At 37.3% G+C, this 24,279-nt stretch overlaps 1 protein-coding gene across 4 annotated transcripts in view; it reads left to right on the top strand.

Moving 5' to 3' along the window:
- The window catches only part of LOC106137864 (homeobox protein homothorax), a 293,141-nt gene that overhangs the window by 181,151 nt on the left and 87,711 nt on the right, over positions 1-24,279 (top strand). For all 4 annotated transcript variants that reach the window (XM_060949363.1, XM_060949361.1, XM_060949362.1 and 1 more), the window contains exon 10: positions 546-694. In XM_060949363.1, coding sequence (XP_060805346.1) covers positions 546-694 — 149 coding nt within the window. The remainder of the gene's footprint in view (positions 1-545; positions 695-24,279) is intronic.

Below are 24,279 nucleotides of genomic sequence, written 5' to 3'. Positions count from 1 at the left end.
CAAATGATGGCGTTTGTTTTAAAGTTACTGAATTAAAAATGCGATGATGTTCTTCATTTCTCCCAATGAAGTGAATTTGTGATTTCCGGAATTTCGAATATGACTCTTTCGAATGGATGAAGTTAAAAGTAACTATGAGAATAAGCACATTCACCTAGTGAAGCTTTTACCATTACGCAATATGGGTTAGGTTAAAAGATATTCTAAAAAAATACAAAAAAAAATCAATTACATGAGAACATATTTAAACAGTAAAAAGTAATTCCATTCGCTCCGTTCGCATACACACTGTATGGTTAGGTACCAATAAGGTAACCAATACGGGTTAGGCTCCCCTGCAATGGTTGCGAGGGTTATGCGACAATCGTTTCATGTAAAAACCTGACCATTTATGGTCAAAAGGCGCACTTCGGGCTTGTGTTTAGAGCTCGAACCTCGCATCAATCGAATTGGTATGCCAAATAATATATTACATGTTTTTCACGAATGCGGGTAATTGGTTCTTAACTCGTTACGTCAAAATTAATTCCCAATTTCTCCGCCAGGCGACGCTAGCAACGCGAGTATCGGTTCCGGGGAGGGGACCGGGGAGGAGGACGACGACACGAACGGAAAAAAGAACCAAAAGAAGAGAGGGATCTTCCCTAAGGTAGCGACGAATATCCTCCGGGCGTGGCTGTTTCAGCACTTAACGGTAAGCAATCTTGAAAAATTCTATAAATCTATAAATATTTCCTATTTTTATTTTTTACTTTTACTAGTGATGATTTGATGATGAGTTTATGGGATCCAGATAAGGTTTTCCTGCAGAGGTCAAACAATCTGTCTAACCCACTCCAGGGGCATGGTCACAAGCGGTTGTTGGGATTGACACCGTAAATTTTGGCCAGAAAACGTACCAATAACCCTGAACGAACTATAAAATAAACACTATTTGCTCTTTTAAGAAACTTTATTAAAGTAATAGTGGTGGAAATGAGAGTTCTTAGAAGTATGATCGGTGTAAAAGTTAGTGACAGGATAAGAAACAGCGTGATGAGGTAATGTTGTGATGTGAAAGAAGATATTTTAACCGGAATAGAAAAGGGAATGCTTGGTTGGTTTCGTCATGCCGAGAGGTTGAATATATAATATTCAAATTATATAATATAATAATATAATATAATATTGAAATATTCAAAGGGATTGTGAATGGGACTGGTGAAGTACCCGAAACCGCCGAGCTTGCATGAAGAGAGTTCTGAATGTGATGAAGCGAAAGAAGTGTGCAGAGATCCTGGCAAATGGAAAGAGGTAGTCTCTGCCTACCACTCCGGGAAAGAGGCGTGATTTATGTATGTATAGTAATAAGTAGTAATAAGGAGTTATAATTCTAATGGTTCAAACTAGAAAATAAAACAACTAAGAGAATTATGCCTACATTCAGCACGTGAACATGTTGCTATGAAATGCCTACAAATTGTGCTGAATTTGAAAAAAAAAAAGTAAAAAAAAAAACATTCACAATAGGGCAATGTCACAGTTGTGTATTGTAACCGGGCCGCCGCTGTTACGGCTTTTCAATTAAAATTTTCCGAGAGCAATAAATTTTTCATTGCGTAGACAATGCCCTATTTCAAAGGGTCGCATTTCTAAGCACGATGGAGTGCAGAAAATTCAAATCACTCGAAATTATGCTACCTATGTATTTTTATAACGTCATCTAAGCTGAATAAAAAGATGGTTAATATCGATATCGATCGATAGCTCACAAACTAATAGCCAAAATTAAGTCTTCAAATTTAAAAAATGATAACATTGAGCTAATACGCTTGATTCTTATTGATGAAGCCACCTCATCGTCGCGTGATAACTATAAAATGGGACTACTAAAAAACGCTAAGTTTAATTGCAGAATCCAATGATTGATGACAGACGACAAAAATATTTAAAACATTACCATAAGACGTTAGCGTTGAGTAGTAGACGTTCGCGAATGCAAGAACTCAGTGTTGCGTAGTAATTTCTAGAATGGCTTTTCGCGGGAGGCGGCTAGGAAGTGCGGGGTGGGGAGGGTGCAATTTCATTACCGGTCCGGATCTGCGGCCATAAATCACCAGGCCCGAAGAAGGCGCCCCGTTCAGTTCAGGTGACGCTCGCAAAGTCTCCTGAGCCTGGTATTTCTGTTTCATTCGCTGCGAGCCGCGCCGAATCCCACTTTCTTTATGGCTATGAATTCCCCGAATTTCCGAGACGATCCCGTTGAGTTACAAGTGAGAATTTTAATTACACAAACCTTTTAGAATTAGCCCGCTCTGAAATATTGAGATGGAACACTGGCTGAATTTAAAACGGTTTTTCTAGGTTCAAAAATTTAAAAACACCAAGATTTATTTCCAGCCAGCGTTTCCACAGTTCAAAGTTTAAAAAAGGAACCGTCGACAATCGAATTAGGGAGCTTTTAGCGTGTTCAGTTTGGCGCGTTTTTGCGCGTCGCTGTCCACGCCCATTACCGCGTTCCAAATTACTTATAATTGCTTCGCTTAGCGCTAAGTGCTTTCATTATGGACTCCCTGTAAAACAGTTCCGGTATAGGTCGGGACATGTCAACGTTAACTCTACAATTCACCCTAATACATTTTTAATCATCTCTGTAGCTGTCTGTTGAAAACCAATTTTCTCAATAATTATATCTGCTTGTGAGGTAATAAACGCATGTTGTTATGGAATGGTACGCAAACAATTCTTCAAATTGGCGTAAAAAGATCGTTCGACCCACATATCGGTCATGAAACTGCATAGCTGTCAACGTGACGTTTGTAATATTCATTCGATTACACGCCGCGGGAAATGGAACGCCGCGCGGTGACAGCGCGCCACCTGCGCCCGCCACCGTTTGAATTCAGAACCAGCCCTGATTGGTTCACGTTTCAGTTCCATGTTCGAAACATGTAGTGTTCGACCACAGAGAATAGTGGTACGAAATTCGAATATGAATGTTTGATTTGTGATTACAGTTCCGGAGCAAATCGGCTGATGGGATCGTGAAATTAATTCCGTACCGTACGACCAAAAAGGAAAGTGATCACATGCAAACCATTTATTGGTCTACTGTTGCATTTACATTCAGCAGAGCATCACCAAATAACAATCTCAATCGCATTTGCTTGAATTTCAAAATCACGTGACATTCTGAATTTGAAGTCAATTTGATTGGTTTCGTACATATCGTACTTTGTGCTGTTCCAGTGCTGAAATATAATTACAACCAGCCTGTCTAAATCCGAACGATGTTAATCATCAATTCATACAGCTGCGTACGACACCGGTAAATCTTACTTAATACCTTATACCTGGTACGACTCCCTCCGAAAATTTTCCCAAGAAATAATATTGAATAACGTCGGGAGACTTACGACAAATCCTACGTTGCGACCGTAAGCCCTTCCAGGGGGCTAAAAATAATTATAAGGCCCGTAATCCCGCGACAGGAACCCCGCGGAGCGCAACTTCATATTGTTTTTGGATGTTTACTTCTGCGTGTTTTCTTGATCTTAATGTTTGCTTTGTCATTATTGTGGTTAATTTTAATTGCGTTTCTAAAGTAAAAACCTACCTTGTTCGATTTGTCATTTTTGTGTAAAACACAATAATTAACCTAAGAAAAATTTGCAACTTCTTTAAGAAGTTCATCTTTTTCTTTCTTCTACTTATTCGTGGTCGCTCCTTAAATGCTGATGATACCTTAATTATACCTTAATTTCTTTTACAACGACACTATTTTCCTTCGGATAAAATCAATATAGAAGAAAATTTCTATCTAAAATTATGTAGGTATATTATTTTCTAAATATACCAGGAGAACAAAAAGCGAAGGGGGTATTGAGAAACGCGGAATTCCTAGACACGCAGTGTTGAGTTACGTCAGTATCGGGTTCTCTTTGAGAGGCACCGCAGCGGAATAGGAGCCGAGGAGGTTGCCAAAGAATTTATACCTTATTTATTCACATAGATACAAGTTATGTCCTACGCTGCTTATGCGATCCTGGTACTTTACGATTATTACACAGACATTCTAGCTTTTAAATAAAATTATTGTTTTAATCGTCATGTAAAAATAATTTCTGTATGTCGTGTTTATAGACGTCGTGTCATGCATAGTAATTGTTCCAGAGTAATGGTTAAGATGCTGTAGAAACAATTGTCATAAATTGTTTTGGTAATTCTCTATTAAATTTTAATGACAATGAATGCGTTAAAAATTTACTGTAAACTTATCTTTTACGTCACCAACTATTCTGTTGGTACAGCTTTCAATAAATAAAATTATATAATCAAAAAAATTTTAAAATATACATGTATGTTTGTTTTTAAGATTGTACAAGAATTGAAAGATTTGCTTTCTTCAAAACAGCTTTTTTTCGACATCACCATTTCAAATAAAATTATTAAAGTTACTTGGATAATTGTGACAAAAGAGTAGATTTTTATTGTAAAACTTTAATTAACTGTGGGAGTTATATTTTACTTATCTTTATATCAAAATATGACTCAATTTGTTTGGCTCTGGTAGCGTTAAAAATCTCAGGCTACCCTATCTTTATTTAGGGTAAGGACGAGTCGTAAGTTTTACTTGGAGGAGGCGACGGCAAATTGCTGGCGAATCCAGGGAATGAGAATTTATTAATATTGGAAGACGTGGACTGAGGGATCCTGCGAATTAAACGGTAAAAGGTTTTTTATTTCCCGCCGAAAATGCGTAAATACTGGTTTGTGACGCTTATTTTGATACAAAAATACCCGTGAATGTTTTGGCTGGGACAAACATTTGAATCTGCGCGGATACTGGCCGCAAATAACATTTCGGGCTAAAGAAAAATAATGTGTTCGAAAGAGATTTTATTCATTTTTTTTTTTTGTTAATGAACAGTACATCAATAATGTTTTCATAGCTATGGTTGTCAAGCCCTTTCAAGCTATCACTTAAGCCCTTTGAAGATGTGAAGTTATCCATTAATTGCCGCCCACACCACCTGTAGAATACAACATAAATCAAAATACAAAAAAACAGTCTCGTCTGAATTCATTTAGCAGCAACAATCTTTGACGGCCACCCGAATCCATCTAGGGACGCCCAAAGGACGACAGAAATCATTTCCGTCCATCCGGCGAACAGATTTCCGAAAACTACCCACTTTTTAAGGCGACGACGTTTAATGCCGCGTTTCTACCGGTCCGCCCGGAAATTCGGATCTGGCGGAAATAGAGTGTGTAGGTGAGACGGCGTTATATCCATTCTGTGATGCTGGGATATGGAGGAATTGAAGGCCGAATTTCGAATTTGGAATAAATTCTTACATACGTAAACAGCTCCTCCCTCTTTTGTTATCCTGGTATTTTAATAAAAATGTTAAAATTGTGAGGTAATGCTATTCCTATAAAGATCATGAACATAAGAAGGCCTATAATACCATTTGGGAATGCTGATTGGGATATTGAGATTTAAGTCCGAATTTCGAGATCTTGTAGTGCACGAAACGCTTTTTTGTGCACTACAAGATCACCTCAGAAACCTTTATGCCAAATTTCAAATCTTTTAGACCCTAGCGTTTTGGACTGTGCGTTGAAGGTAAATCAATTAATCAGTCAGTGCTCTTTTTTTATACAAAAACAAAGGAAAAAAAAATTATATCCCGTAATAAGACAAAGAACCTATCGGATTCTTCTTTAAAATTTAATGTAAAAGGTAAACGTTTACCTAGAAAAAATATTTGCAACTGGTAAAATACATAAGTTTTACTCCCACGAATCTATGAGTGTTCTTCATTTGCTTAGTTAATTAATAGACACCCGATAGCGTATTTGGCAAAGGGTTAGTTGTTTGCGCTGGATTCGCTTGCCGATAGATTATCTCTCCTCTCAAATTCCGTTTGCTTAGGATCCCTGACGTTGGGGGTCGCAAAATATTTGTATAAAATATTCATTGATGTGTTTTGATGATCATTTGGGTGACTTGAATACACAAAACTCTATGAAGTGACTGACTAAAAGACAACGAACAGCCTAAACTATTAGACTTAGTATATTTGGCATGTATTATTGTTAGTTTGTTACCGCTTCTTCTGCACTGACGCCTTGGAAGCGGCAGTAAACTTAGTTTTTAAGTAATATATTTGACGTCAACCAAGTTGTTAAACCATACGACAATTATTAAGCGATATAATAATATCCTATAATAATGAATAAAAAATTTTGAATTTTTTTTGAATTGATTAGACGTTAGTGGAGTTTACAAAATTACGATGGGAATGGATATATAAGATTATTTTTCATTTTATGGCAGAACATAATCAATTTTTGATTTAAAATAAGTTAATAAAATCCGTCATAAATAAAAGCCACGTCCAATTTTTGTGTTGTATGGGAAATATTACAAATAGTAAGTGTATCAAATAATTTACAAATTGATTCATTTATATTTATATTGAAATACCAGGGAAACATAACATGTATAGAGATATCCGAGAACCCTTCATCCCTAAAAACAGGACATATCTAGCAGCGTGTCCACTCCAAGAGATACGTTATCTTAACGACCCCCGCCTCCCGCCTTCACCCCCCGTATCTCAGCAGATATGAAATGGGCAATTTTGGTCAACTCCGTAAGTAAACGGAGAGAAAATATTCCTATTTGCAATCTTTGATTTGGTCCATGCTTAGATATTAACTATGTCTAAGTATACTTATAACGCAATAACTGGCTTGATATTAATGCTATTTGGAGCAAAGAAATTTAAAACTATGCTGAGATAATGCCAAGTATAATAGAATTTACCAACGCCTCCAAAAAAGAGAAGTCATTACAAACCTCATGATACCACAGGAATATTATCGCGAAGTTTCAATTCGGACGCAGGCGATAATGGGCCAAAAATCTGTCACTATCTAGTCTAACTAGGAATTTCAATTTCATTATTCAACCATCCATCGGAGCGTGGCCTTTATTTCTTATACTCTCTGTCTAGAGAGACTCTGTCTACCGCATAAGGTATTTCATATCGACATTCAAGGCGACCGGCTAGCGGTACCAAAAGGAACCCACCAGCAGTTTTGGTCATCTCGGTAACTACACCTAGTTGCGTTGTTATTGGACTTGTTGTTCAAAGACTAGTCTACCGACGTGACTACGCGCATAATTGCTTTACTTTGATGAGATAATTCATTGAGACTTTCGTGGATTAACTCCATTTGACTACCTTTAATTTCTGATGCCTTGGTACGTAGTTGTGCACGGTATATGTAGTGACATCTTTAAAATTTTGTCAGTTTTTGCATAGATCGAATTTAATTCAATTTATTCGATTATTTCAACTGTATTATGTTAAATTCTTAAACAGTGAAGTCAGATCTAACAAGTTGCTGATATTACTAGGACAACAGTCAATTTAGAAAAATAGTGTCACATATTTTAAAAACCATCGCTGATAAAATCGTTGCGAAGAAAATTACATACGGATCAAATAAAAATGGGGTAACCACATTCTCAAGACAAACCTCGAAAATAATCTCTAAAACGGGCGATATATCTCTTGCAAGCTCCGTATCCCCGTGAATTCGGGCCCAGGTGTGGGCCGACGTCACATAAATAGGAATATGCGCCCTTTTTAATATACCCTAGATTTGCAATAACACCTCCTGATGTAAGGGATTTCTAGGGAATATAAGGGTTTCTTCGCAATATAACTGTGACAACGGCATACATTAATCAAACGGGGCCGGGTTCGCGCGGGATTTTTCGGTCCTTAGATATTGCTTGTCTGTAACTTATGGTGTCCTGGTACATGGCTTAATATCTTACTGAGGATTCAAGATTACGCTGAAGCGTATTTTGTATACTTAAGTTGCCAACTAAGTTCTTATGTATTCTGTGAACATATATAATATATATAATTATGAAAACTTGCTACGCCCCGACTTAGTTGCTGTGGGTATTTCGGGATATAAAGAACATACATATACTTATGTACGTCACGTCTGTATTTCTCAAATCCCAAGGCAACTATTGTTTTTACCGGCATTAAAAAAAAATAGATAACGCATGAAGAGACAACAAACAAATAAACTCACTTTCGCATTTATGATATAAGTTGGGATACGTTTTTTGTCTCGTTAACATTTATATTGATTGCCCCGTGCGTAGCCATGTGACTGTAATTACAAATGCAAACAGTTTTTACGTCTCCAGGATATTAATACGTTTTTAATCACCAGACTACTTGAGTGAATTAATGTAACAAGTTAATTATAAAAAAGCGTGAAAAAATTATGTCGGTGCCATTAATATCGACATTTTTCACTGAGTAAAAACGATACGTACGAACGCATGTAGGCCGTATAAGGAAATAGCGAAACGGTTATGCATACTAACAACGGTGAAGAAATGATAATATCATCTATGTATGTAAATGATTACAGTTTCTGCAAGTAAATGCAAGATGATTACATCATTAAGCGTCCATGGGCTTTATAAAATACCAATTTTATAACTATATACTTAGTGTTATTATTATACATATAGTTATTTTGGCTTCTATCGAACCGCATCTTCATATATGTAATTATATAAAAAGATGCTTAAACCCCAAAACAGCTGTCTGGACATTATGCTAAAAATACATTATCTCATTACATAATTTGAGTTAAATTTTCAAAAAATAAAAGAGTGCAATTTATTTCTCATTCATTCGATTGATCTGACCGTACACTACATTTTGAACTGAATTTTTTACCACGGTCCAATGTTCTAAGTCCCCAAACATAGGGACTCCTTTGGGAAAAGGAAACAAAAAGTCCGGCACATAATTTCGTCCGCGTTGCAATCGAGCCCCTTAAAAATTGACCGTCACAAAGTAAACAAAAACAAGATACGTCTCTTCATGCATATAAAAAATAAATAAATATAATACAATAAAATCCAAAAGACATAATGGAGCTAGAAATAACTTCATACTGATTACGAATTCACACTTCACATTATTGAAAAGTATTGAGAAAATCAGGACGTGTGTAAGCTGTACTATTTAAATGCAGTTACTTTCTAGTCTGTCCATTCTGAAAAAAAGGCATTTACAAAAGTAAAGTCTTCTGCACCTAATTAAAATCGCATCTGTACTGTCCTCATTTTGTACCGCCCAGCACATCCTAATAGACGGGCGGTCAAAGTGTTTTCCGCGATGAATTTTTAATGTGGAAATGAACCCTTCAACTTATGGTGCCGTGGTACCCTCCTGCCGCAAGGGTATTATTCACCAAAGGGGTATTTTAGAGTATCGAAAATTCAAGACACAGAAATGTACTCATAATGACAAATGAATTTTCCCCTCTTTGTTGGGAGTCTTAAATGATAATTAGTGTTAGATATTCGGGTATTTAATGTACTTTCTTAAAATCAATTTCTGCACAATGAATATGTAATACCTATTTTATTAAAAATAACGAATTAGTCCTTAATATAGATAAATATATTCAGGGAATCTGAATTTATACTTGAATAAGCAAAAGTTTGTTTTGTTTGGGACTTGTGAAAATTATGTCCGCGAAAACCTCTCACTGTGGTTGGATTACAAAAACATTTTGCATCTTTATAATTCCAACACGGAAAAGCATCTAACTTGGGCAGTAAATTTGAGCCAAACTGAATGGGTTACAAGCGGGAATTTTTCCACGAAGAAAACTTAACATTTCCCTGGAAAGTCGGTAAACTCGGTGCAAGTAATCTAAAGTTAGGTACCAGGGAGGCAGAGGCTATTTAGATGCACATCTTAACTCGCCCATATATCTAGATTGTGAGCGAACTTCGCTGGAGCCCGGGTAACTCTGAAAGTGTTTCCCGGGCGGATGCTTGCTTTTTTCCACTTTCCAGTAGCAAAATTGCAAGTGTGGACTTGGGTAATCCAATAAGACCTTAGCTAAATGATTACGCTCTTGGGCGTCTAGTCTAGCCAGTTTTCGATTCCATCCAGTTAATTAAAACAGGGGCTGGAGCGGTAACGAAACAAAAGGATTTGATCGCTTTTTGTTTTCATTGTAACTCCTTTATATTTGGGAGAAAATCAATCAACGTTTGGTTTCTGAGTTTGTAGATTATCAATATAATATATTTTAGGCGATGAAGTTGAAAAAAAGATTTTCAGAAGTCAAATGACGTTGAAGAAAGAAATAAGAAAGAGCTTATGCAACATTGGTCCAGAATCATCATGTATGTCAGCAGTTTTAGACCCTTTTAACAGCTCCAATCCACGCGTACTATTAAGGATATTTATTTAATTTTAATAAACATTTGCATACACAACGGGTGCGGCTCACAGATAATGTGAACATTTGCATTGCATCCCGCGCGGCGTGAGTTATCGCTCAGGTGGCGTGACAGTTCCGTCGCTATACCCCTCCGGTTCATTTGACGTTTAATTTTCGCATTTAGCAGAATTATGCTCATAATCCAACATACTATGAGTAAGGTCTGTTTAAATACCTATATAAAGGTATTCAAAAACATTATTTTTAATAATACTTACCTACAAATTACCACTTATCGCACAATCTTTGGATTCGATATCCCCATACAAAAAATTCTAACGTTATTTCGTAAGCCACCGAATAAATGGCCAAATTCGATGTTTCATTAAGAGAGGCCATTAAATTTGAGAAATGTTTCCTTCACAATTCCATTTGGCCCAGTAAAATAGCTAATTCATTTTGTATCCGGCTCGAAGGACCATCAAGCGATTTACCGCCGTTTTTATCATAGTCCTGCTATCTCATTTCCCTGCCCGGGGTCAAAGTACACAACAAGTCGTGCCTGCATAATTCCCGGGTACCAGGGGGCCAGATAGGCCGGGAGCTTAGCTAATCAGAGGCCGGCGGGCGATTAACTCGAGACTGGCCGCGCGATAATGCCTCTCGCGCGATTAGACACGCTGACCACCCCGAGACTTCTGCCCGCCTGGTATCTACACCTACCTACCCTCGAGGAGCTACCCCGCACTAATCCGGGATTTTGTTTAGTATTTTGATTGTCAAATATGCAAATTAGTTTGTATCCCAAATATCCGCACGTATTAACGAGGAATACTAATGAGTTAGTGCCTCCGATCGCAAAGTTTTTTGCCACGATTATGACGGATAATTTATTTTTAAAGAGGGTCTAGTATACATAAGTACTTTACTTGTTGAAACAAAAGAACATACATACGTCTATATCTCTTGCGGGATAGACAGAGGCAACAGTCTCGAAATGACTGAAAGGCCACGTTCAGCTGTTTGGCTCAATGATAGAATTGAGATTCATATAGTGACAGGTTGCTGGTCCGTCGCCTAAAAGAAGAACCCCAAGTACCTATATAAAGGTTTTAAATAGATTTATTGGTCCGGTTCATATATAATTCTATGTATAATTTAGTCTAAAACGTATATAACCAATATATCCATTACATGAGAGCACTAATAAAATCTTGTAACTACATACGTCTCTATATTAACTTTACGATGACTGTTTATGTTCCATGTTTCAATTATTAGAGATATTTTCACACGGAATTCTAGTACGCATTGCTTTTAACAACTATGTCATAAAAAAACTATTTTAACTTTACATACATACATAAAATCACGCCTATTTCCCGGAGGGGTAAGCAGAGACTACATATTTCCACTTGCCACGATCTCTGCAAACATTTTTCGCTTCATCCACATTCATAACTCTTCATAAAAGTTCGGCGGTTTCGGGTACTCTTAACCTGACCAACGTTCTTAATTTGATCAAGGTACGTTCGTCTAGGCCTTCCTACTCTTACCTGTCCATTCAAACTCTCCTTGTAAATTTGCTTAGTCAACCTGCTTTCGTTCATCCTCTCCACATGACCGAACCATCTTAGCATACCCTTTTCTATTCCTGTTACTATATCTTCCTTCACATCACTACATTCCCTTATCACGCTGTTCCTTATCCGGGATCACTCAATTTTACACCGTTCATACTCCTTAACGCTCTCATTTCCGCATTATTATAAAGTTATTTATCTTTATTTCCATATTTATATTAATAATGCTAACGTCTGCTGGTCTGCAAAGCTGAACTAATCTTGATGAAATTTTATATGGATGTAATAAAATACCCGGTGTCAATCACATATGTATATGTTACTATTCTTTTACTGGAAGTAATAAACATAGTAAAAAATATTTAAATTATCTAAAAATAGAAAATATGTTTAAAAAAAAAATAAAAGAATCCACAACTCGATTCCTTAGTAAGATTGTGAACAAAAAATTATGAATTGGATAGATAGATAGACTCTTTATTGCACCATAAGAAAAAGAAAAACAGAAAAAAAAATACAGGTAATGAGGTACAAAGGCGGACTTATCGCTAAAGCAATTTCTTCCAGTCAACCTTAGGGTGGGAGGAAATTAGAATAGAAAGATGATTGGCTAACTATTTGCTTCTATATTTTGTTTATTTGATGGTTATTTTAAACAATTTCTTTCTGTTTTCAGGTAAGTTCAGTCAGATAATGTGACAAAAGTGTAGTAAGTGATTTAAATTATAAAGACACATATACACATTGCAAGTACGCCGTTGCAATTCCCAATTTCTGCGCCCGTAGGATGGCATATGTGACGCCGTTTTCATCGCGCGATAAACTGTAGCTGATGGCTTTTTACATACATACATACTTAAAATGGTTCGAATTGAAAAATTCTTTTTGAGTTGAATAGACCATTTATCGAGGAAAGCTTTAGACTATATAACATCACGCTGCAACTTTTATGAGCGAAGAAATAATGGAAAATGTGAAAAAGAACACGGTGAAATTTATTCATCCTTGAGGGCCTCAATGATGCCCAAAATAACTATTCCACGCGGACGAAGTCGCGGGCACAGCTAGTTTCTTATAGTTAGACGATGTCCTAGCAACCTGTCACTATTTGAATCTTAATTCTATCATTAAGTCGTACAGATAAACGTGGCTTTTCAATCTTTTCTAGATTATTGGCACTGTGTACCCTTAAGGGTTAAAGACGTGATAATATTATGTACCTACATTATTTAAATTGTGTAGTTCCCGGCATCAATACAAAAAATATTAGGATCACTCCATCTCTATCCATGAATGTCGTAAAAGGCGACTAAGGGATAGGCTTACAAACGTGGGATTCTTTTTTAGGCGATAGGCTAGCAACCTGTCACTATTTAAATCTCAATTCTATCATTAAGCCAAATACCTGAACGTGGCCATTCAGTCTTTTCAAGGCTGTTGGCTCTGTCTACCCCGCAAGGGATTTAGACGTGACCATATGTATGTATCCATCACGGATAAAGACGTGATACTATTTTGTACCTATATAATTTAAATTCTTGTTTAAAGAAGAAAATAAAGCATAGTCTCCACTGTTCTTAACCCTACCAATCGTTTACACCTGGTGATTCACTCGCGCGCCGGCCAATTATATAAAGTGTGAAGTTTGAACAGAAGAACTCCAAGTGCATTATGGAAATGGCTTCAGGTGCCTCCCCCCACCGCCCCGCTACCCCCACCAAGACAGCTTTCAGGCTAAGTAATTGTTTCGCAGAGTAGTGGCCTTCCAGTTGCCGATGTTTTCATCGTTTTTGCTAATTAATTTCATTGCGATTTATATATTTTTAATTATATTATAAATATAACTAGATATTAACTAGACGTCAGTAATTTTATACATGGGAAATTTCAGATTCCGACCAGACCCCACAGCAAAGTAAAGCGCGACGCTATTTTTATCGCGCGAGAAACTATCGCAGGCCCGTTTTGCGTCATGATAAAAATCGAAACAGAGGTAGTTTTATTAGTATGGATATAAACGACAGCAATATGTTAATGTGGATGAAGCGAAGCAAGTGTGCAGAGATCGTGGCAAGTGGAAAGAGGTAGTCTCTGCCTATCCCTCCGGGAAAGAGGGGTGATTTTATCTATGTATGTAATATGTAAATTTTAATATTTCAAAGTGATTTTAGCCCCAGGAACATTCAGGTCTTAAGTATGACCTAACGAAGTCTGTAATAAAGTTTAAAAGCACTTACGCTATATTTCACACGGCTCAAGCTCAAAATTCAGACTTGCACAGTTTGGATCTAGACTTGGGACTTGGGAGAAACTGTAAATTATATCTCGCTTAGTTATATTAAAAATGCAATTTTTGGAATTGTTATTTATAACAGTAAAACCTTTCTGTTCAGTAAGATACATACATACATAAATATAGTCACGTGTATATCCCTTACGGGGTAGACAGAGCCAATAGTCTTGAAAAGACTGAATGGCCACGTTCAGCTGCTCGGCTTAATGATGGAATTGAGATCCAGATAGTGACAGGTTGCTAGCCCATCGCCTAAAAAAAAGCAATTTTATAAGCCCATCCCTTTGTCGCCTTTTCCGTCATCCATGGGAAAGAGATGGAGTGGTCCTATTTTTTTTGTATTGGTGCCGGGAACCACACGGCACGCCACCGTAAAAGTTGTTCGCGAACAAAACTATTGAGCTGAAATACATTTATATTTGTCTATTTCCCGCTCCGCTGAACATTCGCACGGTGAATCGGAAATCCATGGCGGGGTTGATGTGTTCGCTTTGTTTCCACTGATTCGATCCTATGTGTAAATATAAAAACACCTATACACAATACAATTCGCTCTGATTAAAGAGACTTCGACATATACATACATATGGTCACGTCTATATCCCTTGTAGGGTAGACAGAGCCAACAGTCTTGAAAAGACTCGTAGGCCACGTTCAGCTATTTGGCTTAATGATAGAATTGAGGTTGCTAGCCTATCGCCTAAAAGAAGAATCCCAAGTTTATAAGCATATCCCTTAGTCGCCTTATACGACATCCATGGGAAAGAGATGGAGTGGTCCTATTCTTTTTTCTACTGGTGCCGGGAACGACACGGCCAAGTGAGTTCGAAACTATATTTAAATTAGAATAAATATTTGTGTAGTAATTAAGGACGTCCTGGTAAAGGGTCAGGTCAAGAGTACCCGAAACCGCCGAGCTTGCATGAAGAGAGTTATGAATGTGGATGAAGCGAAGGAAATATGCAGAGATCGTGGCAAGTGGAAAAAGGTAGTCTCTGCCTACCCCTCCGGGAAAGAGGCGTGATTTTATGTATGTATGTATTTGTGTAGTAAAACCTGACTTACCCTAACCAGAAACGTAGCTAAGCGGGCTACTCTCTAAAGATGTGAGTCGCACAATCGCGTCTAATGTGAGGAAGAAAATGACTTATAAGTAAAGATAAACATCTAAGAAGCAGACCAATCAAAAAGTTAATTTTTTAACATGAGCTGGTATCGAAACAAGGTTCCTCTTGATTTCGAGACAATTATTTATTTCAGTTCACGCAAGGACCTCGAGATGGTTTAAAAATTGAAGCAGGGTGCACCAACAGTGACAAACGGGAACAACCAACAAAATACGGCGGTTGAATTGGAAATGTCCAAGATTTGTGGTTATAGTACTCGTCACGATACTCGATAATTCCGATTCTTTACGATCGCGATTATCGATTCGCTAATAATACTATCGATACTAACATCTTGACGAGAGTCGTTTCGTCACTACGTTATTGTGTTTTGTTGGTTGCGTGTCATTTTCAATGTTGTTAAATGAAATTTATACACTAACAAAAAACCACGCCTTTTTCCCGGAGGAGTACCTACCTATTTAGAAACGGCATCATTCCACTTACCGCGATCTCTGCATACTGTTTTTTCTTCATTCACATTAATGCAAGCTCTTCAGTTTAGGGGAACCTTGACCTGACTTCTCGCCAGGACGTCCCCGATTTCTGAAAGGTACCTACATTCGCAAATTCCCTTCTTGCAAAATTTATTCACACGTTCTCAAATCAGTATCACATACTTATCCCGTGTAGCGTAGAATGAGCCATGATCTTATGACTTAACAAACGTACAATGTCTTTACGGGGTATACAAAGCCTACATTCTTACAAAACTTTCAACTGGATATTACGTTTAGAATCTTTTAACACAAAATGGCGCATTGCACATTTTCTATAGAGTAAGTAAAATAAGATATCGTCTCGTATTCCGGCAAAAGCCTTATTCAACCTGTGTAGGTGTTCAATTGAGACTTCTCGATGCAATCGAGTGACACAACACACGGACAGAAATACCTTTATTTGCAGTAAGTATGCTAATGTGTTTAAATGTTGCCGGGAAAGGTATAAATACGAGAGGAAATGTGATACTCCATGAGTTTATACTATTCGTATAGATATATGTTGAGTTGTATTACTAAAGTTCTAGCTAGGAGTAGTTTCGCGGGAATTTCGGGAATTTGTCTTCTTTACAAATTCCTAAAAAATCGTTACTTTTAGTTTGTCAGTTTAATAGCAACGATAAAATTCTAATCAAATTAGGTATTCTTCTTTTAGGCGATGAGTTTGCACCACGAGTTCAATTAATAAGTAATGTGCGCGCAAGACTTCTTTTTTTTTAGTACTGGCATAATTTGTTTTATGACGAAGTCAGTAATAAGCAAATCTCAACAAGTCTTCATACCGTTCTAAATTTGAAATATTTAAATTTTGTTGAACTAGTCAAACCATTCTAATTTTAAATTCCGAAACCGCCCCTACAATGCAAGACCAATCACGTAGACGTTGCTGCTGGCGGACGGCCAATGACGCGTCAAGGATTTTCACAAAATATTCACACGTATGTACTCACTTGAGTGAATTTGAACAAAAGATACAATAATTACCTCAAATGAAATGGAATGGAGAGAAGCCAGAAGGCCTGTCTTTTATGAGACTGTTTTCTTTTTTATTATTGTCATAAACAATGAGCGCGCTTGAAAAGACTGATGGATGTGAAGCAAAAGATGTATGCAGGGAACGTGGCAACTGAAAAGTCCTAGCTGACCATGGCAACGGCAAATGATAGCGTTGTTGTAACATTTCTATTTCTAAACTTGAGTCAGAATTGGATTATGGTGGATATTAATAATTAAATTGGATTATTACACGCTGTTGCAAGATTTGCCAAAGTTTTCCCTGTCTCTGTAAATTTCACCTGTTTGACAAAGTTTACCTATACAGCCACCTGCTTGTTTTATAAACGGCTTTTATCCTTCGGTTAGTTGTATTTCATCATCTGTGTCAGAAAAATCATTGTCAACAAAATCTTTTCTGTAAAGTGTGCCAACGCTGCTGTAGGTAAGCAGTCGTTGACTGAAGTCTATATGTATGTGGCACCCGTTCCCGAGAACTTTGAAATGAAGGAAAATAACGAATGACTGGCAGACATGTTTCAACATACTCATTTGTCGCCGTTAAAAGTGGTAAAAATAGCAGTATCTTAGAGCTTTCTAAGAATTTCAATTAAAATATTAGTCTGTCTAAGGATGATACGGATACTGAATCAAGGATCTCAAAGCCCGGAAGATAGAAGATTTCAGTAGCAAAATAACTTTACCACAAGCAGAATAGAAGACTGTATAGACCCGATACCTAGTACCAAGGGAGCATGAAGAAGATGTGCCGTGTGGTTCCCGGCACCAATACAAAAAATAATAGGACCACTCCATCTCTTTCCCATCGATGTCGTAAAAGGCGACTGAGGGATAGGCTTACAAACTTGGATTCTTTTTAGGCGATGGGCTAGCAACCTGTCACTATTTGAATCTCAATTCTATCATTAAGCAAAGTGGCTGAACGTGGCCATTTAGCCTTTTCAAGACTGTTGGCTCTGTCTACCCCGCAAGGGATATAGACGTGACCATATGTATGTATGAAGAAGATAGGTCGAAAGCCAGGTAGGATGGAATACAAACAGTACAAAGCCTTATTAGAATCATACGTTATAAAAAAAGATTCATATTATAACTAAAACTAAAGAGGTGTATAGCCAGTGCCGATACCGGGTACCAGGGTAACATGAAGACGTCGAAGGGCGCGCAACAATAGCCACGGACAATGCTCGGCGAGATAACTGCGCCACTCCGTCACTCGGCTGACAGGGTTATCGGACGCCTGGCACAATGAGACCGGGGTAGGTTTGTGGTGTAAGTTAGCAGCGATAGTTTTGAATGAACAATTTTATTTGATTTACAGAAAAATAAAGGAAGTAATAAAAATCAAATTTGGAATAGATCGATAAATGCAAATGAAAGAAAAGAAGTATGCAGGAATCGTGGCAAGTAAAAAGATGTTTTATCTATGCTTATTCTTCCGAAAAGCTGCGAAGTATGAATGTCGAATTAGAATTTCAGATTCATCAACAGAAACTGAATATAAACACTGACAAAATAAACAATATGGACAAGTTATAGATCTTATTATTAAATTTTTACTGCTTGAACCTACTTGATTTTACGTTCAAGAATGCTTTTGTTGTTTTTAATCGCTACCTACAATAAACAGTTTCACTGAGAAAGATACCTAAAACATGCTATGCCGTGACGACTACGAGACTGAAACTTTCGTTTGAATGGTATATTTCTGAATGGTTACCTATAAAAGTATGCAAGGATCATGAAAGAGCCATGATTTTATGTATTTATTTAACCATGTATACTTCTAGTTAAAAGAGCCCACGTCCTTCACACGGGCAACGCGGGTGGACCACAGTTTGGTCCATTTACATATTTAATGAACCTCTACCGCTCATGAATTGAGCCGCAACAGTATCGCACGGTGTATTGTTAACGTGCTCGTGAATTCCAGACCATGAGCACGCCTCTTTACGTTTTGTCTTCTGATTGGGTTTATCGTCTCGTGCGAATATTGGCTTTGCAGGTACTGACTTTGTCGTATTTTAACCACCTTTGACAGGAGTGGCGTAATAAAGATCGATGTGACAAAACTAGTTTAAACTTCGGAAGTAAACTAGAAGGTTTCCACAAAAGACAATTTATTCTTTTAGTATTAAAAAAACTGATAATTAGAAGTGCAAAAAATGTTTTAATACAATTAAGGTTTTTAAGTACAATATTGTTGTTAATTTGCAAATAAAACACGTAGCAGAACGTAGCTTAAACTCTACTAAAGGACCATTACCTTTATAGCAGTTAAATTCTTAAATCTTTTCGCACTTCTTATAATGTTTTAGTTCTGCTCAAGCTATTAAATTCTAAAGTTTGTTTAAATATATCAAAGTAACAAATAAATTACTTTTCTCATGTAGAAAATTAAACAATATATTTAGGTTTTCAGAAGTATAACTTAACAATGGGATTACTACTTCTTAAGATACAGTTTTAATATACAAACACGTTCAAGAAATTGAATCTGTGTTTCAACTGAATAGGTACTGACATATAAACTAGTACCAGGGGATCATACCAAAGCAGGGACTTCAAAGAAACTACAAACAAAGTGAAAACAGAACTTGGTTCGTTTGATTAGGCGCGTTCTTAACATGCCCGCGCCTCGGGCCGCGCTTTGTTACAACCCACCTTTGTGTAGTAAACGTTCTGAAACGTCCCGTCCGTAAGCTTTGATATCGTTTATTCAAGGTGCTCTTGTCGATTTCTGACAGCTTGGTAACTTTCATGTGATGTCAGTGTCACATAATGAAAATAGATTGATCTACAGACGTCAAAATGTTAGAACTGAAGCCAAAATGATGTCGTCTCTAGATTTTGCGGTGCAGGCAAGATAGGTTGACGACATACTGGCGTAATCCTTCATCATCACAATAGCACTACAACACTTACAACGTTTCATGTAGTTATAATCGTTTGAAGCGTTTTTTTACGATTGACAGTCAAAAGGCAGAGACAGATATCGAAAAACAATATTGTTTTCCAAACAAGAGTTTACAATGCAGCGCAAAAAAAAGTGTCACAGCGTGAGTGTCAATAAAATTTGATGTTTACGCTCGGCGCGCGATATCTCGCGACCACCAAACCACGACACACTTTAAACTGTTTTGTTTCGAGCAAAAATGAATTTTAACGTATTTTCATTTGGTATATTGTGACAATAAAATTTATAGTTAAGATAGTATATAAAATTTATAGGTAATATAGCAATATGATGAGAATAAATTTTATTGCTTTCACTCTTGATGAATTATATTCTAGGTTGACAACTGAAATTATTAAAACCTTATAGAGGTATCGCTTTAATTCCGAAATGATATAAATAATTAATCCTAATATTAGTCTTTAAACCAATACAGATAGTCCGCAACGATGTAAGATGTATCGAAATAAAATTACTGTTTACTTTGCAGCGTTGGTATGAAAAAAAGAAAAGAACGCGGGTAGAGCGAGTAAATGTGTACTGGACTGAAGCATCAACTAGATCACGAACATCGCTTGATACATACTTATCTCACAATATTGCTCGGATTTCGCCAACGTAAACATAAAAAAAACCCGCTAATTTCCGTTCCCTCACATCAGGAAAATCTGAAAGTCCTCTCTTAATTTATCCCTGAACCACATAGAAAACCTACAAACCAATTTTCGAAAATGGTATGTGAGTCAATCATTCATCCAGTTTCGTCTTAAGAAGAATATCTGCTCAATAGCGAACATTGAACTGAACACGCTTTCTCGCTCGCGTAATAAAGATTCCCTTGTTACACGAGCATTTTCCCAATTTCACCAGAATAGTGCGAATTTTGGCTCACAGGAAACTTCGATTAGTGAGCGACGGCGTATTTTAAGCTTTGAACACTACCTATATAGTTTTTTTGATACTTTTTCTCCGTCGTCGTCGATTGACAGCTCTGTCGCTTCACGTTTTGTGTGTTGTATAGCCTCTTTTTCAGTTCCGCACTAGACGGCGATTAGTCAGCGATGTTCAGTGTTCGATGTTGTACTCTTTTTTTTAACTTGCCTGATGGTGTTAGTAGTAACGAGATTGATAAAAATGCACTGCAGGGGAAGAGATGTTTATAAAAGTTTTTTTAATATTTCAGTAGTATTTTTTTCAAAAGTTGATAAACTATTTAGATTCAACCAAAATTTTTGCTAATTGAGAATAGATATCATGCGAGTAATGCTAGAATAAGAAAAATACTTATGTCTGATCCCGCAGCTTGCCTTTACTAAATAACGTGTCATGTAACGTGATTATATATAACAACAATAATCGAACCTCTTACACTAAAAGCATCACCATTAGAACAAAATGGTCTATCAAAATTATAATATCAATTACCGATGCATTAACAATTCATATCAGAAGTCAGACGTAGCAGAAACAGGAATCTCATATACGTAATGTTATTATTGTGCGAGAGGGATAAAAATAGTTGGATATACCGAGTGAGAAGAGGAGGGTGAGGAGGCAGCCGACGTCGGAGAGCTGTCAAAATGTCAAATTTCAGAACGTAGCGCGGCGCAGCAACTTCAAACGTGCCCCTACCGTTGGCATGCACTGTACACTAGTAGCTCTAATATAGTTATGTCTCCCTGGTACTCGCTCGGTGTTAATATTCATGCATCTCATTCGAGTCTTCCTAGGAACACGAAGCCATTTTCGTGAAAGCCTCGTTCCGTTGCGCCACTATGAATATGAATGAATGATTTTCCGTTCGTTTCTTGGATTAAACTTTTTAGATGCATTCTTGCGTAGAGCTTCTGTGCGGGAGCTTTTGCAATTTGCTACCGCAAAATCTATTGAATATCATACTTAATACTTCTTTACCATTCAGCATAAATATTTATGGTCATAAGCATATGAATGTCATAAAGTACAGTCATATCAAAATAAATGGACGGAACATGTAACAGCCATTTGCAACACAAAGTAACCAACTAAAAACGAAATTGAAAATTCCAATTTCACGTCTATTTCGCGGAAAAACAGGCGGTTTTCTATTTCATCTCTCAAAAACCGGCGTTGGACCGCCGATGCTGTCTGTCTCCCTCTTGACATGAGGATATTGGAAACGACCGAAAATGAGAAGTAAAAGAAACACTGATTTTTGACATTCCAATATGCACTCATCTGCCTCTCTCCGCGAAATCGCTAGTTAATTAACGTTTACATCTCGAAGATACCATTTGAACATCAATTATTCAAGCCAATGTCTACCTTAGTTTCCCAAATTTTGAGGTTAAATTAAATTTACATTACGTTAAGGATGACATCAAAAGCCTCTTAATAAAAACGTTTCGTACATTCGAATTTAACAAGCTCGCACTTGACTTGCGGTATTTATGAATGTCAATCAAGTCTGTCAAATGTGACAGTAGTCAAATCTCCGCCCAGCAAGAAAGGCAAAGGACGTTCTCAATTTGAAAAACACACGTTTCGAGTTCCCGCGCGTGCTCAGTTTGCCGATTAGTGTTATTTTTGAAAATGGAATCAGGGATCGTGTCGCCTTCGGGTGTGCCCGCCCACAAGATGGCCGCTCTAATCACCAGGCGTTCGCGGGAAAAAGAACGGAATGATATACAATTTTATTGAAGTGATATGTTATTACTGCGCTGAACCTGTAATTACGCTCAAGCTTAACGCGTGGGAAGGAATTAGAAAAAATATGTTTGGAAGTATTTTAAAACGGCTCGTGCTTTATAATTGGAGGGGTCCATTCATGAGAGAATCGCAGTTTAGTGTTGTGATTGGTGGATAATTTCTTATTTGCGTTTTTTTTAAATAATATCTGTGTTAAACCTATCTAATTAGGAAGTTAAGGGATAGTCTTTGAGAGCAATAACTTACGTCAGGAAATAGGTCGGGATCGGCCACATGGAGAGGACGAGGACTGATTTATCGGGGTGTCGGGACACCATCGGACGCGTTACGGATCAAAGGTCGGTAGGACTGATTGGCGGCGTCTTACGACAAGGATTACAACGTGTCTGTTAGATTAACTGATTCCCAAAGGTTTAAGTAAAATACAAATATTCCTCCAACCTGGTGAGATTTACACACAAATCAAACTAAGATCACAAAATAATCTAGGATTTATCCTTAAATTTCATTATCCAACGTGTCATTTGAAAATATAACCGCTTTACGTTGATCGTAAGTAATGGCTATATATGCTTGCTTTTCCCAAGCTTTTCCATTCAACGAAATAGTCATTTGGTGGCAAGACAAAGATCAGTAATAAAATTTAAAAACCTGAATTGGAAATTTACATGAAATTAATCAAAACCCGAACTTGCAATATTACTTGTGAACCCCCAATATTAGTACCAACTGTACATTGTAACGCTCATGTGTCATCCTAAATCTAATGTTCAAATAATGACAACTCATCAAATTGGAGCGTGTGGGTGCTCCGCCCCAGTCCTCGGGCTCCGCTGGCGACACCGCTTTGGCGGGGCCGACGATTTGTCGGGAAGCCCCTACCGCTGTAACGGTCGTACCAGGGTGACAGAACTACAAAGGAGGCGGAACGATGTTAAGACAATTGCTCTAGATAAGTCAGGTTCGCTCTATAGTGTGGTACGAATTAAATTAAAAGGTTTTTTTGACATCGAAATAAAGTAAGCAGACGGAATATATAGAGGACTTTATTTTTCTCTATTCTTTACTAGCATTTTGGTATCTCCATACATTTTATATCCGATTTTATACATACATATAATGACGCCTATTTCCCTTCCGGGGTAGATATAGCCAACAACAGTCTTGAAAATAGTGATAGTCCTCGGTCAGCTGTTTGGCTTAATGATAAAATACACATTCAAATAGCGACAGGTTGCCAGCCCATCGCATAAAAATCCCAAGTTTATAAGTATAGTTGTCTTAGTTCCCTTAGTTGTCTTTTACGATGTCCATAGGAAAGAAATCCTATTCTTCTTTTTATTGGTGCCAGGAACCACACGGCACATTCGATATTATTCGGTTTTCAAAAATATTCTTTTTCATAAAAAACCGTTAAACCCAAACATGTCTTGGACTTAGCATTACCAGGACATCAACAAATACAGGAGCTATATTTAGAGTGCATAAGTTATTCAGAAAAAACCGTTAAACCCAAACATGTCTTAGCAGTACCAGGACATCAACAAATACAGGAGCTATATTTACAGTGCATAGATACCAAGCAACAAACACAGGGAGTAGTATGTGTTGTGCAAACATTTGCAATGCCTCGGGGTGCGGCCTCCCGCCTCTTCAGCGTCAGCAGACGCTTCTAGTTTATGTTATCGTGGTAGATAAACACAGCATTACTAGGAGTTTTGATTATTGTTATTATTTAATACAAGATAAAGAAATAACATGAATGAATAAAAACAAATCGGAATAAATCAATGGAAGTTACACT

This window comes from Amyelois transitella, chromosome 18 (assembly GCF_032362555.1).
Source record: "Amyelois transitella isolate CPQ chromosome 18, ilAmyTran1.1, whole genome shotgun sequence".
NCBI lineage: Eukaryota > Metazoa > Arthropoda > Insecta > Lepidoptera > Pyralidae > Amyelois > Amyelois transitella.
This window is presented reverse-complemented; position numbering and strand designations above follow the sequence as displayed.